Source organism: Xenopus laevis, chromosome 5S (genome assembly GCF_017654675.1).
Source record: "Xenopus laevis strain J_2021 chromosome 5S, Xenopus_laevis_v10.1, whole genome shotgun sequence".
Lineage (NCBI taxonomy): Eukaryota > Metazoa > Chordata > Amphibia > Anura > Pipidae > Xenopus > Xenopus laevis.
This window is the reverse complement of record NC_054380.1, coordinates 38,054,879-38,070,366: the sequence shown is the minus strand read 5'-3', so window position 1 is coordinate 38,070,366 and position 15,488 is coordinate 38,054,879. Positions and strand designations below refer to the sequence as shown.

The window sequence follows — 15,488 nt, the reverse complement described above, 5'->3', positions numbered from 1 at the left end:
TATTTTTCTTTGGTTTGAGGACCATACACATACTGTAATTGCCATCTGTTTCAAATAGACCAGTTGTATAAATGTATTTACATCTTCCTATAGCCTGAAGGTAATTTTCATTCTCTGTTCTCATGCTTTAAATGAAAGCAAAAAACAGGATTGTAATTATGCAAACTAGACATGTTTGTATTTTGGGAATGCTACATTACGCTCAATCAGATGATGCCTTTTTGTCACATGACATGAGTGCTTATACTGCAGAGACAACATCTAATAGTGCATTCAACACAATGTTCACCCTTGTTCTCTTTCTAGTGAATGGTGTTTCTCTGCAACAAGCTTAACCAATGTGACAATGGCTTTATATGATTTCCTATATTAAACCATTAATGTCACAAGTGAGACATATTTTTAGTTATGCAACCATTCCAGCTAGGATTAGAATTTGGCAAAATTTCAGCACCATTTGCAAGATTTTATTTTTTGGTTTTCAGCAAACAGAATCTGATCCCCCATATGTAGTAAAAGACACTAAGGCACAATAACCCATAGCAACCAATGGATGTTTAATTTTCAAGAGGTGTCCATAACATGCTACCTTGCTAATTGGTTGGTATTGGTGATTGGACCAGTAGCTAACACTGAACTTTTTATTACATTATCCCATTAATGACATGTGATGGTAAAAAAAACAAATGCAACAAAGAAAGCAGAATGTGGCATGTTTATCCCCCATTATGTCAAGAATATATTCCTTTTATTGCAAAACGCATTAGAAATGCACTCCCATGCAATTCAGTTTTCCAGTGCAGTGTTCAGATTTCATACACTATACTTTCAAGGACCAGGTTACATGAAAACAATTATATCAAATGATGCAGCAGTGTGGAACCCATCAAATTCCATGCAGGAAGATATCACACCTAGTGACGTGTGGGTCGGCCCAAAACCCACGGGACCCACAGGTTTTAAGATTGCTGGGATGTGGGCAGGTTCGGGTTGAGCTCTTCCATCCTACCCACCCACAACCTTACATCAGCCTCCAGCAGCCCCTATTTATTGGCATGAGCACACCCTGGTCCCTTTTGTGATGTCAGAAGTAGGTGGGTTGGGTGTGGGTCTATAATTAGAGCTGCCATGCCAGGTCAGGTAGGGTTCAGGTTGGGATGGCATGGGTTAGGGTGCTAGTTGATTTTTTTGTCCACCCGCACATCTCTAATCAAGTCCACAGGCCATGGGGCCCATTAAAAGGATACTGACACTAAAAAATTATTCTTCAACATATTAATGTAAACGTTGCCTATAACTCATGTTGATCATTTTTCACTTACAATCCTGTTTTTGTAAGTAATTGTTACTTGCTCCTAAACCTGACTGTTTTGCCAACCTGACTGTCCCTTCTCAACATGTCAGCTAGAGTTTCTAATGCTAACAGACTGCTGAGGCTCAAATATGGCAGTCCCCTCATAGGGAACATGGGGGATCAGATGGGTAAAGTAAAAGCATTGGGCAAATGTTTTTATGGCAAAATTATAGATAGCATGCAAAGACAATGTCATGATAAATGTAAATAAAGGTTTAATTTTTGGTGTCAGTATCTCTTTAAGGATGCTCCCAAAATCCAAACACAGTATGTGTGAATGTGATAGGTACCTTAGATTGTAAACTCCACTGGGGCAGGGTGATTATATATAATCTCTGTAAAGAATAAAGAGTAATAGTTCTAATTAAAAGTAGGACTATACAAAAAAGTTATGTCTGTCTCTGTCCTGCATTATGAATCACTCTGTGCCTTGTACTCTATGTATGGAGGGGGGCAGAGAACTCAGATGAGCTTGGTGTTAAGGTGACATATGAAAATGCACTGAAAGGAAAAATGCATAATACATAAGAACATTTTAGTTTAGGGATTAGTTGCTTTTTAATATTCCTCAGCACAAAAGTGTTATTATCGACCGCCTATGCACAAGAACAGTTTCTCAAGAGTTTAGTTAATTCTGAGTCAATGATGTTTTGTACGGGTAATAACTCCAACGGCTTTAGTTCGTTAAATCCCTCAAGAATACCGAAATCCCCATTAATCCTATGTTTAATTAACTGGATTTTCCAATGAGCAAGAAACAATTTCTTTAAGTATCAAGAAACAGATTTTCTGACATTCTGAATTAGGCAGCTTTAATACTGTTATAACTGAAAAGCCAGTTAATTTGTTTTCATTTGTTTAAAGGGCATGTAAAGGCAAAAAAATAAAATCCCATTTTTACTTTCTTTAATGAAAAAGAAACCTATCTCCAATATACTTTAATTAAAAAATGTGTACCAGAAACCTGACTGTATGCAGTGAAATTCTCTCTTCATTTACTGCTGTGTATAGGAATTGTCAGATGGTCTCTAACTGCTGAGCAGGGAAACAATCATACTTATGAACAGCAGGGGGAGCCCCCACCTTACTTCCCAGCCATGCAGAACTCAAGCAGCTTTGTTTATGACGATTCCTAAGTAGACCAGAACACACTGAGCATGTGCACAGTCTTGGTCTTGCAAAGATGTTTAACAAAGTTACAAGATGGTGACCCCCTGTAGCCAACTTTGAAAGCATAAATCATTTGTTTGATTAGGCTTGTGGTGCAGTAAGTTCATGTTTCTATTTAGTATACAAAATACAACATGTCTAGAATTATTCTATTTTAGACTTTACATGCCCTCTAAATATGATTTTATACAGTTCTGTATAAATAGCGAATAAAGTTTCTACTTGATATATCCTTGCTGTATATTCGGTATAGCATTTCGCTATAGGGCCAAAGAACAAAAAACTAAAAAAAAAACTGCAGAAGGTTATAATTGATTGAAACACCACATATTAACATGGCTGGATGAATAAAATAGGAAATCAAGTTCTGCTGGAGTAGATAGGACATCTAGCCTCGTTAATTTATAACCCCAAACGTCTTCGATCGTCTGGTCATAATAAAAATAATAATTTTTTTAGGAAGAGTCAAAAAATGTAAGTGCAAGGAAATAATTAATGAGTCAGTGAAACAAACAGGAAAAGGTTATTGGGTAAGGAAGAATTATCTAAATTCCTGTTCAACTTTTCATTCCATTTAGATATACAGGTATGTGATCCGTTATCCAGCAACCTGACGTCCCAAAAGTTCTGAATTATGGGAAGACATCTCTTATAGATTCCATTTTAATCAAATAGTTAAAATGTTTAAAAATCAATTCCTTTTTTATGTAATAAGAAATCAGAACCTTGTACTTTATTCCAGTATAATGAATCATTATTGAAGGCAGAACAGTCTTATTTGGTTTTATTTACTGTTTAAATTATTTGTAAGTAGACTTAAGGTATGGGGATACAAATTACTGAAAGATCCCTTATCCAAAAACCCCAGGTCCTGAGCATTCTGGGACCTTCCAGAAAAGGGATGTTTCTGTAATTTGGATTTCCATACCTTAAGTCTACTAAAAAATAATTTAAATATTATTCAAACCCAATAGGATTGTTTTACCTCCAATAAGGATTAATTATATATTAGGGATCAAGTAAAAGTTGCTGTTTTATTATAACAGAGAAAACGGAAATTATTTTTAAATATATGAGTTCTTTTATTAAAATGCAGTCTATAGGAAATGGCCTCTCTGTAATTCAGAGCTTTCTGGATAATGTGTTTCCGGATAAAGGGTTTCTGGGGAGCTATACGAATTTAGTTGTCTGGCCAGTTATACATATGGGCACCAAACAATATTTCTCAAAAGTATCAGAATTCAAAAGGCATCTGTTACTATCACCTTGCTTCAAAAAGCTTGTTTAACAAGGCAGAAATGCATATGACTCCTAGGGGCAGATTTATCAAAAGTTGAATTTCAAATTTAGGTGAATTTTCTTTTACTCAAATAATTTTGAATGTACTCACAACTTGAATGGGAGGTTATTTAAGAAAAAATTTGAATGTCTAATATTCAATCGAATAGTCCTGAACTTAAAATTTGAATTGAATTTGAATTGAGTCCCCCCCCCTGAAAAAAACTTGAATGTCAGAAAGGCAATTTACATATTCAAATGGTTAAACAGACCTCTGCCATTTACTTGTTAATGAAACCGGCAGGTTTTAGGTGGCAAATATTCGAATTACAACTGTTTTCAGGGTCCAAGTGTGATAAATCTCACATTCAAATTGGGGGATTCAAATTCGAATGTCTGAATTTTGACACCAAAAAACAATTAGAAAATTCAAATTCTAATTTAAATTTACCATTTGACCCTTAATAAATATGCCCTAAAGTTTTGTTAGCTCTCTGTTGCTACTAAATCCTTTCTAGCTCTTATGTTCCGTGTAATGGGGGGGCTCTGTTTTTTGCATGTCGTGTGCAGTAAATTGTTTACAAATTTTTGACCTCTAAAAACCAACTGGCAGCTATCCAAAACATACACAGCATGTTCAAGTCAACTGCCCAGTTTTTGGACTCCAAATTCTCTATTTTATTTCTCAGCATGCTATTTAAGCATCTGTGCAAAACCTGAGAATGGGTTGATGAATGTATTGCACCTGTGGTCTTACCTTGACAAAATGTGGCATTAATTCGTTTGTACCCTTGAGGACATTCCATGATTTGTGAAGGTCCATAATGGCCTGCAAAACAAGTCAAATAATCCAATTAATTAATAATAAAAAAAAAATATATATATATATACATACATACATAATTTAAGTCACACAGAGAAACATCCCTAATATCGATATTGATATTGTTTTTCCCTTGAGTGCTTGTATGTTTGTGGGTACAAAATGATGAGCAAAGGCTATCAGTTGTAAATTTGCTAACCAAGAAAAAATAATTGAACTTTATCTGTCCATATATTGAAATACAGAGAAAACTGCAGCATTCAACTTACATATACAAGGCTGAATAAAAAATGGCAAGTGAGTGTGTGCATGCCAGTCAAGGAACATTAGCTCCAACATCAAACCTAACCAGCCCTTAGAGGAAAACAGCTCCTCAACAATAACCAGACATTTCCACAAAGAGATATATCAGCATTATCCACACAGTCCCACAGGAACATGCTGAAGTTCAGGACAGATTAAAAACACAAGTATATGCTTGCCAGACTATTTGGTCTATATGTGTTTCCTGTTTTCATTAACTAACAGAGGGGATAAAAATTATGTTAGTGAAGAAAACAGGGAGGTATGGGTCCTTGTGAGAAATTAGCCCAATTGCTCCCAGTATCTCAACCAGCAGAAGTCCCAGCATGTGTCTCCATTCTCTGTTTATAAGCCCCTACAGGCCTCCTATCCTGCACTATCATAGAATTATATGAATACATGGTTGAAATAACAAAATAACAAGTTATTACAATTCATCTTCTGTCTTTTTTTCTCCCCTAGCACATTCCTCTGCCTCTCCCTTAGTCCATCTGCTTGACTTGACTTCCCCACCTCATTTCCTCTTATTACATTAGTTTCGTTAGCTTGCCACTCTATGCACAGACATTAGAAAACATATTTAAATATATTATTTTATTATATATAATTCTTGTATAAAGCACTAATCACACGTGGCGGTTCATTTTCCAAAGTTTCCTCGTGAGGCAACTTTTTATAAAATCAGACTTTTAAAAAATCACAAATTTTTCATAATTTATTAAACCCTGAGGATGGAAAAGTCTGAATCCGAAAATCCAGCATCTCTCTGTCGAGGTTGCATATAAGTCAATAAGCGGAAAAAACCCAAGCGGATTTGATCGGAGTTTGTAGCAAAAAATATTGAGATAAATTCGGACTTTGATAAATAACCCCCTATATCTGCTATCTGACCCTTCAAGTTGTTAGCCTTTGCTATGTCTCACCCAAACACCTATTTATTTTTAAGAATGTATTCAGTCCTTATCTGGCAATTTGCCGCATTTGTAGGCACACTGTTTACCCAGGTGCAGTAACATATAGTAAATAATACGATATTTATTTTTAAACAGATGTCTAGTAAATGCTCACAGATTATTCGCACAGATTATGCAACAAGCAAAGACATAAGGTGATCACCTAATTGCAACATGGGACCAATAATATAAAAGAAATTCTTTAAAGAGGAACTATCGCGAAACTGAAAATGTAATATTAGCTTCAGCATGCTGCAATAAGAAACTTTCTAAATACAATCAATTAAAAAATCGGTATCAAGTTTATCTTCACTGTTCATCTCTCAGTATCTGTTTCTCCTCATTCTGTCATCAAGAGTTGGGTGTAAGATGAATGATCCAGTATATGTCTTATAGGGGGGGGGGCTCCTTTTGCCTTGAAGATGTATTAGAGCTCACTCTATTAAAATCGCCAGAAATCCTGTCTCTCTACAAGCAGAATTTGTGCAAAAGGCAGTTAGAGTGTTTGTATTGAAATCAGTTATTTGAGCGAGCTCTAATACATCTGCTAGGAAAGGGAGCCCTCCCTATAAGATATATTGGATCATTCATCTGACACCCAACTGCTGCATGAAGACAGAAGAGAAACAGATGATGAGAGAGGGATAGTGAAGATAAACTTGATTATTTCATAAACAATCCAAATTGTATTTAGAAAGTTTCTTATTTCAGTATGATCAAGCTTATATTAAATTTTCATTTTCGCTATAGTTCCCCTTTAATATACATTGCTGATTCAAACCAGCATCATAACTCACAAACACCAGTTTCTGTCTCATTCCCAACTAGAAACAGCTGGCAAATAGAGAAGACTTGCTCTGAGGAGGATAGTGGCATGCTTATAGGCACATGAAGCTTCTGACCCCTTTTGTGCTTAATATGTGTTATATTAATTGGTCTGTCTGCTTGCTTAAGACATAAATGGGATGATACTGAAAAATTCTCATTGTAATAATGTTGATCATCCAGGGAAATTATAAATGCTTGCATTACTGAAACTTCTTATGCCTAGAACAGCAGAATCTCAGCTCAGTTGGTGGAAGATGCTGTGTGTTGTATTAATGAATGCATTAATAGTCCCAAGGCTAGGTTCAAGCAAAAGTGCAGATTCCAGAACATCATAGTTGTCTGAGAATTCGTATGAAATACTTTAAATTTTGCAACACAATTTTGTTTGTAAAGCATTCCTTTTTCAAAATACTTCAAGTCATTAACATTTCTCATAAACTACTGCATTTCCCTAGAACCAGATGTCCAAAAAAACCCCATGTAGCTGCGTAGTTTCGCAATCCACATTATCCATCTTCCTGCATTCAACCTGTCTACTTATTGCATCAGATACAATAGTATGTTTTCCTTAAAGTCTCTGGAAAAATAGCAGACACATCGAATTAAATGGGTCATTTAAGAATGACATCATTGCTGCAAAAATGTGGACAAGGAAATCATAAATGAGTCAGTCAAACAAACAGGAAAAGGTTATTGGGTAAGTAAGAATTATCTGAATTCCTGTTCAGCTTTTCATTCCAGTAGTGTAATTCAGTATCACTGCGGTTCCTTATTCACCATATCAACAGGCTATTTATTCCTCTGATACAAATTCTACTTTTAGTCATCTGAGTTGACACACCTGTGCCTAAAAAGATACGGAGAAATGAAAGGTATTCTTGATGTCCCAGAAGACCTCCTGTATCTAGCTGAGTTTTGGTAACAGGACACCTTGCCATTCCAGCCATCTTGTTCAAGTTGAATGTTATTCCAAAATATGAGTGTCTTTTAGAAATTTCCTCCAAACAAGCTTCCTCTTGAGAAAGGCTTTCCCTGGCCCTCTCCATGTCCATACTTGCTGGAAAGACTTTTATACCATGCCTAGGGTGGACGCACCAGTTTTGAGTATCTCTAAGAACACATTATTGCCGATTGAAGATCATGCTGTAATGAAAGATCCAACGGATAAGAGGTTGGATGCGGATTTAAAAATGGCATGGTACAAAAGTCTTTCCAGCAAGTATGGACATGGAGAGGGCCAGGGAAAGGAATATCACGGTAAGTAAGATACAATCTTCCCTTTTCTTCTTCTGTGTTTAACTATTTGAATCTGTTTTTGGTCTGGTTATTTAGACGGAAGAACAAAAGACCAATCTATAGTAGATTTGACAATAAATTATGACATCATTACCCCCCATTAAAAATCAGCGTCGTAGAGGAACAAAGGGGGGCAGCATTGCTAGTGCAATGAGCACAATAGGCCTCTCCTATTCATATTAAAGTCTCTTCTTTAAATCAGTGCATGGTTGCTGGGGGTTGGGGAGCAGCAGACCCAGGGTTGTCCCTAATAAAAAGTAGCAATAACTTACATGTGGAGCATTTGTTTTTTTAGATGGGGTCAGTGACCACCATTGAAAGCAGGGAAGAGTCAGAAGAAAAGGGCAAATCATTTAAAAAAACTATAAAAAAACAAAGACAGATTAAAAGTTTCTCATATAACAAACTAAAAGTAACCATAACGATTAACCACCCCTTTGAGAGCTATCCATGCAAATAGTATAGCACAATGTCGGAGTAAGAGCAGCAAGCTGAAGTTCCATTGTACTGACCAAAAAAGAAAAAACAATTATTAGTGTAAAGTTTAAAAAGTCTTATTGTTTGACTTTTACAGCCCTGAATAGTTTTTTCCAGTCAATGGTGAGTTGCTCTGAAAAAGTCATAGCCACATTCGTCCATCACTACAATGTACAATTGTATAATCATACTAAAAGTTCATTTAAAAGTAAACAACCAATTTAAGACAACATGACTGGAACAATCTCACTAATTACATGCTTTTCTCTTATTAGGGAAACTATACAGGTTTGGGATCTGTTATCCAGAATGCTTGGGACCAGACGTTTCCAGATAATGGATCTCTGTAATTTGCATCTTCATACCTTAAGTCTACTAGAAAATCATATAAACAAAATAAACTCAATTGCTTGGTTTTGCTTCCAATAAGGATTAATTATATCTATGGATTTTGGATAAAGCACAAAGTACTATTTTATTATTACAGAGAAAAAGGAAACAATTTTTTAAAGTGGATTCAATGGGAGACAACTTTTTTCCTTAATTTGGAGCTTTCTGGATAACTTTTTCCAGATAATGCATCCCATACCAATACTGTCCTTTCATAAAAAATTGGAAAGAAGGACATAAACATTGGCACAGAAGAACATCACCCTCCAAGATCAAGACCAATACCATACCAATTACTTCTACAAAGATGGTCTAAAAACTTTCTAAATATTTAGTATCATGGTTGAAACATATAATGGGCTAATGTATTATCCTGTTTATTTAGCTAATGGGAAAATTAAATGTATCAGTAGTTCTAGGTAACTGTCATTGGCTTAGCTTCAAGATCTAAAGCTGCTACTGTCTCTCAGCCTGGCTTGCAACTACCTCAATTATTTTTGCCATTCTATTGTACATAATTCCCCCAAGAGAAGATATCTAGCTATTATTCCAACCAAGCTGGATGATGCCCAGCTAATAGTGGGAGATAAATGTCATTAGACAAGAATATTAATTTATTAATAAGCCTCTTGGTAAGATGTGGGGCAAACCCATCCAAAACTCTGCCTGAACTATGGGCAAGGTCCTCAATATAAGGTCAGATAAGATAAGATTACACAGTCAGTACAAGCATTTAGCATTATGCACTCAAGACCAAAGGTAAGGGCCATAATACACACCCTACACATGCAGTGAATCTGCTTTACTGCCACAGGACATAGCATTAGCTTATTAAACGGAACTATTAAAACTGAAAACTTTTCCGTGATCAGTTGAGAGTGAGTCAGTGCTCTCGGAATTTCTAGGATAGCTATTGGTCTTCTTTAGCTCATCTGTTTCTAGGAATACAGCTGATACTTGAAGCCAACATTTTATTTAGTGCTGTCAGGAGACTTGCAAGGGTTTCTGTTTTTGACCCTTGCTGAATGTAACAATGTGTTGCTCAATGTATGCCAGCTATATTTTAGCAATAATTGTCAATATCCCTTATGATTACAATAATACTAGCTAAATATGTGAGCACATCTTCATAAATAATGAATTGCTTACCCACATACAGTCACAACATGCATTGTAGAATAGTTTATAGTTCTATCTTAGCTTAGTACGTTTCTCTTGCTGTAAGCAACTCAATCACTAACTAACAGAAGCCTTATCGGCCTAACTGCTTAGGTCTCATTCAGTAACAATGCTCCTGTTCCTCGTATGAATACATAAGGTAAAGAGTTAAAGGGGAACTATCACGAAAATGAAAATTTAATATACGCTTCATTATACTGAAATAAGAAACTTTCTAAATACAATCAAGTAAATATTCTGCATTGTTTCTGAAATAATCAAGTTTATATTCACTATTCCTCTCTCAGGATCTGTTTCTCCTCATTCTGTCTTCATGCAGCAGTTGGGTGTCAGATATTCATTGACAGTTAGATCCAATATATCTTTTAGGGCGAGGGGCTCCTTTCCTAGCAGATGAATTAGAGCTCACTCAAATAAATGTTTCCAGTACAAACAAAATGTAACAAAATAGCTGCCTTTTGCACAAATTCTGCATGTAGAGAGACATGATGTGTGGTGATTTTACATCTAATACATCTTTTAGGCAAAAGGAACCCCCCTATAAGAAATATTGGATCTAACATTCAATAAATATCTGAAATTCAACTGCTGCATGAAGACAGAATGAAGAGAAATAGATGCTGAGAGAGGGAAGTGAACATAAACTTGGTTATTTCAGAAACGGTACAGAATTCTTAATTGATTACATTTAGAAAATTTCTTATTTCAGTATGCTGAAGCTTATATTAAATTTTCATTTTTGCTATAGTTCCCCTTTAAGTATGACGCTCCCTCTGCACATTTGTGCACAACTCTCCAAGGGGTGTGTGAAAGTACTCTGCCATATACAATTTGCAATCGTGAATTTGATGCATTTTATGAACCATCGGGTGCCAACTACAAAACAGTGTATACATTTACCCCCCCCAAATTGTCAGCCACAAACTCTTGCACGTATTTAAGAGGATACAATTACACTACATGACTGGTGAACTATACTGTATTATGGGAAATGCAGATTGCACTGATCTTCTGCATTTCACACATGGTAAATGAGGCCTTAAATGTCTTAAAACCAAAACCTCCCTTAAAAGATGTCTCATTTATATTGTATGGCAGTGAAATTCTGAGTAAACTTACTTTGTTTTTTCGGGCATTTCATGCATTTGTTAAAGCCCCAGGATGTGCCAATTGTCCCACAACAGTCATCTTGCTTTGAAAGTCCTGGAAGTGGTTTGCCGCACTGGAAAATTAAGATGAAAAGATCTTGTTAATATTTTGGTTGCTCATAAATGACTATATTAACTACAGTATATTTTCATTAGGGATATGTTGGGTAAAATCTACTAAATGCTGGAAATGTTATTGACCAAAGATATTGTGTAGTTAATAATAATAATAAATAAAAGGGTGTATTTAATTTGACACTTGGGACTGCAAACATGACAAAGTTTCTTCCATCTGAGCTGTTGGAGGTTTCTCCGCAGACAAAAACAATACACCAAAACCAGCCACACCACTTGACATTGAACTCAGTGACAAGAGCAGTCACCACTGATACAGGCAGTTATTGGCCAGAAAATGCATTTTTAGACCAAAAACCATTCTTGGTAACAAGCTGTAACCATTTAAAGCAACAGACTGGTTTTCCCATTTTTATACCTGTTGAGAAATCTCCAGTGGCACAAGTGGAAGGAACTGCCAGGGGTTACATTAATCTTAAAGAGAGGGTTCTTCAAATTCTTTATGGTTTACACCAATAATCCTCATTTACCAACAGGCGAAGGTAATGGAAGTTATGGTACATATATGGGATCTGCTACCCCGAAACCCATTATCCATGAAGCTCTGAATTACAGAAAGGCCATCTCCCTTAGGGGCAAATTCACTAAAGGACGAAGCGCCTAACGCTAGCGTTAATTCGCTAGCGTAGCACATTTTCGTTAATTCGCCGATTCACTAACACACGCTGGCGTAAATTCGCTATTTTTCCTTCGCACCCTTACGCCTGGCAAATTTGCGCAACGGACGTAACTACGCAAATTCACTAATGCGCGAATTGTTCTGAACGCTAATTTTACGCCAGACTTCCTTCGCCACCTCAGACCAGGCGAAGTGCAATAGAGTAGATAGGGATTGCTTCCAAAAAAGTTTAAAAAATTTCTAAGTCCCAAGCTGGCATTTTTTCTTTTTTTATGGGTGATAGGCTGAAAAAGATCGACATTTTTTTTGGGGCTACCCTCCTTCCCCCCCCTTCATTTCCTAACTCATGGCAACTTAACTATACAGTGGGCACATGAGTAGGGCAAAATAAAAATGTTATTTGCTGTTTTGAAGGTTTCCCAGGCTTGTGTAGTGATGCTACATATACCTCCATTGTAACTTCAATTTGGCACCGTATGCAAATTAAGCATCGCTATCGTAACTTCGATTTGCTTGGCGAATTAACGCTAACGCAACTTCACAACCTCACGCTTCCCCTGAGCGCAACTTCGGATTTTAGTGAATTTGGGTAGCGCTGCCGAAAATACGCTTGGCGAAGTGCGGCGAAGCAGACGCTGGCGCAACTACGAATCTTAGTGAATTTGCCCCCTAGAGTCCATTTTATCCAAATAATCAATATTTTTCAAAATTATTTTCTTTTTATCTATTATTATAAAAAAGTGGCTTGTACTTGATCCAAACTAATTAATCCTTATTGGAAGAAAAAACAGCCTATTAGGTTTATTTAATGTTTACATGATTTTATAGTAGACTTTAGGGATGAAGATCCAATTTACAGAAGGATCTGTTATCTGGAAAACCTGAGGTCCCGGTCATTCAGGATAACAGGTCCCATACCGGTACAACAGCAGCAGCAATTGTTGGGCATGCTTGATTTAAACCTACTTTCTACTTCATATGGATGTATTGGAAAACATCCAAGACTTTTGAGTTTACACTTGTGCATAAAATTCCATTGAGACAAATTTCATTGTAATCTTACATTTTGCTTGGAGTTTTATTTAAACAGAACATGCATCAAAACTCATGGAAATATATATCTGATCCCTCTGTGTGCTTGCAGGTAATATAACAGCTGCCGCTACATTAATGTGTGTTGATTAAATTAGAGACATTACAAAGAAACACATGACAAAACAGCAACAACTAATCAGCTTCAGTGCAAAACCCAAAAGGATTTTGATCTACAGAAGTGCTTTTAATTACTATTCTCATTACAACTTCAGAAAACACTCCAAGGGATTTATTGGGTGTTGTAAGGAATTCTGGGGTAACAATGTCTCTGTCCAGCTGGGCAACATTTTGCCACGCAGACAATAAACAGGAAATAAATCACATACTGTAATGAATCTTTTCCTGAATTCCAGCATTTCATTTTTTTAGCACAAAAAAAAAATTTGGCTGCGGATAAAATATAATCTGGCGGCATTTTGTAAATTATATTAGCTCTGTGTGATTTTCTTTAATATTGTTAAAGTCATAATATTTTTTTTTTGTAACTTATATTTTTTATTGAGTAACACAGAAATCTTACATTATCATGAGCCATGCAAAATATCATATGTCAACATTAGCCAAGTCAAACGATTACAGGATCCATGAGGCTCAATGTACTTTGAGAACATAATAAAAATGAAACTATAACAATCAGCCTTGAAGTCATAGTACGGTTAAAAGCCAGAATCTACAGTGTAAAAGGATGAGTTTATGTTAAAGCGACATCTGGGTATGTACAATAAAAGTCATAATATTTTATGTACATGAAATCATTTTAATAATGGAAATCATATTTGTGTCTATGTATATAATAATAAAACAGTTGTAAAGCGGTTGTAAATACATTCAACAGCTACAGCACCCAGGATACTTTCATAGAGCCAAGGAGCTCAAGACTACCCCAAATACTTGGTAAGGGAAATCCCTGAAAGTTGTTGCACAAAAGCATCCAATTTGTCATAGCTTAATTGCTATGCAACCCTAATTGCTTGTTCAGTAAGCACTTGCACCCAGGGAATACCTGCACTCCAATGTGAGGGGCAACACTAGTGATTGCAAGACAGCCCTCTCTTTACCGTCTGGCAGTGTGTTGGGAGTGCTAAAATGATCTTGGGGTTTTTGTAGATAACAAGTTGTCTAATTCTGGGCAGTGTCATTCTGTGGCTACTAAAGCAAATAAAATTCTGTCTTGCATAAAAAGGGCATTAACTTAAGGGATGAAAACATAATTATTCCTCTTTTAGGTCCCTGGTAAGGCCTCATCTGGAGTATGCAGTGCAGTTTTGGACTCCAGTCCTTAAGAGGAATATAAATGAGCTGGAGAAAGTGCAGATACGTGCAACTAAACTTGTTAGAGGGATGGAAGATTTAAATTATGAGGGTAGACTGTCCGGGTTGGGGTTTTTGCTCTGGAAAAAAGGCGCTTGCGAGGGGACATGGTTACATTTTACAAGTACATTAGAGGACATTATGGACAAATAGCAGGGGACCTTTTTAAGCATAAAGAGGATCACTGCACCAGAGGCCACCCCTTCAGAATAACTTTTATTTGAAGCCACGTAAGTGGTTCTTCACAGTGAGGTCAGTGAGGTTGTGGAATGCACTGCCCGGTGATGTTGTGATGGCTGATTCAGTTAATGCTTTTAAGAGTGGCTTGGATGATTTCTTGGAAGCATAATATCCATGGACTTTGTCTTTTTTCAACCCAATTTAACTGCAATCGAGCAGCCATGTCCGGTCACTCGCATTCGCATAAGGAAAAGCTATCCCGAATTGCTCATTATGCGCATGCATGTGACGTCACATGCATGCTATGAGCATGCGAGTGACCCAGGGTCGGACTTTGGGGCCAGGGGCAGGTAGTGTAGCACTGGCAGGGAGCATTTAAAAAAAAACTACTGTTATCCCAACTGGCATGAGGGCTCAATTAGCCCGCGCCTTTGGTTGGGGATAACATTTTTACACAACAGGTGCCCTTTAAGTGCGTATATTATTTGGAGCAATGTCATACTGTAGTGACTTTTGCAGGGGTCTCTTTGCTATTCATTCTCAGTATATGCTCTACCTAGTGGCAGAATGCAGACTCCATTAAAAATAACATGGGTTGGATTAAAAAAAAATCAAAGTAAATATAATATATAATCCAGTATATAGCGCTAAAAAAACAAAGAAAATATTCAACTATAGGTAAATAATGAAAATACTCTGGAACATTTCATTTCAAGTTATTATAAGACTTTCCAGCTTATCTATGGACCATATTAATATTCTGGCCCAGCTTGTTCCATATCAATAAAAAGACCATACTCCACTCATTTGTACGAAATGTGGTTAATACACCACGGTAATCATTTTGCTGCAAAATTATTCCAGATTTCTCTTGACAAATACAACCTAGACATTGCCTACCTTATTTATATGTGCAGTGCTAATAAAGTAAAAACCTTAAATTATACAA

General features: G+C 36.4%; 1 protein-coding gene across 1 annotated transcript in view; it reads right to left on the bottom strand.

Moving 5' to 3' along the window:
- The window catches only part of ltbp1.S (latent transforming growth factor beta binding protein 1 S homeolog), a gene marked incomplete at its 3' end in the record, with an annotated part of 117,043 nt that overhangs the window by 76,171 nt on the left and 25,384 nt on the right, over positions 1-15,488 (bottom strand). Inside the window, 2 exon segments of the mRNA NM_001088785.1 lie at positions 4,560-4,631; positions 11,171-11,273. Coding sequence (NP_001082254.1) covers positions 4,560-4,631; positions 11,171-11,273 — 175 coding nt within the window.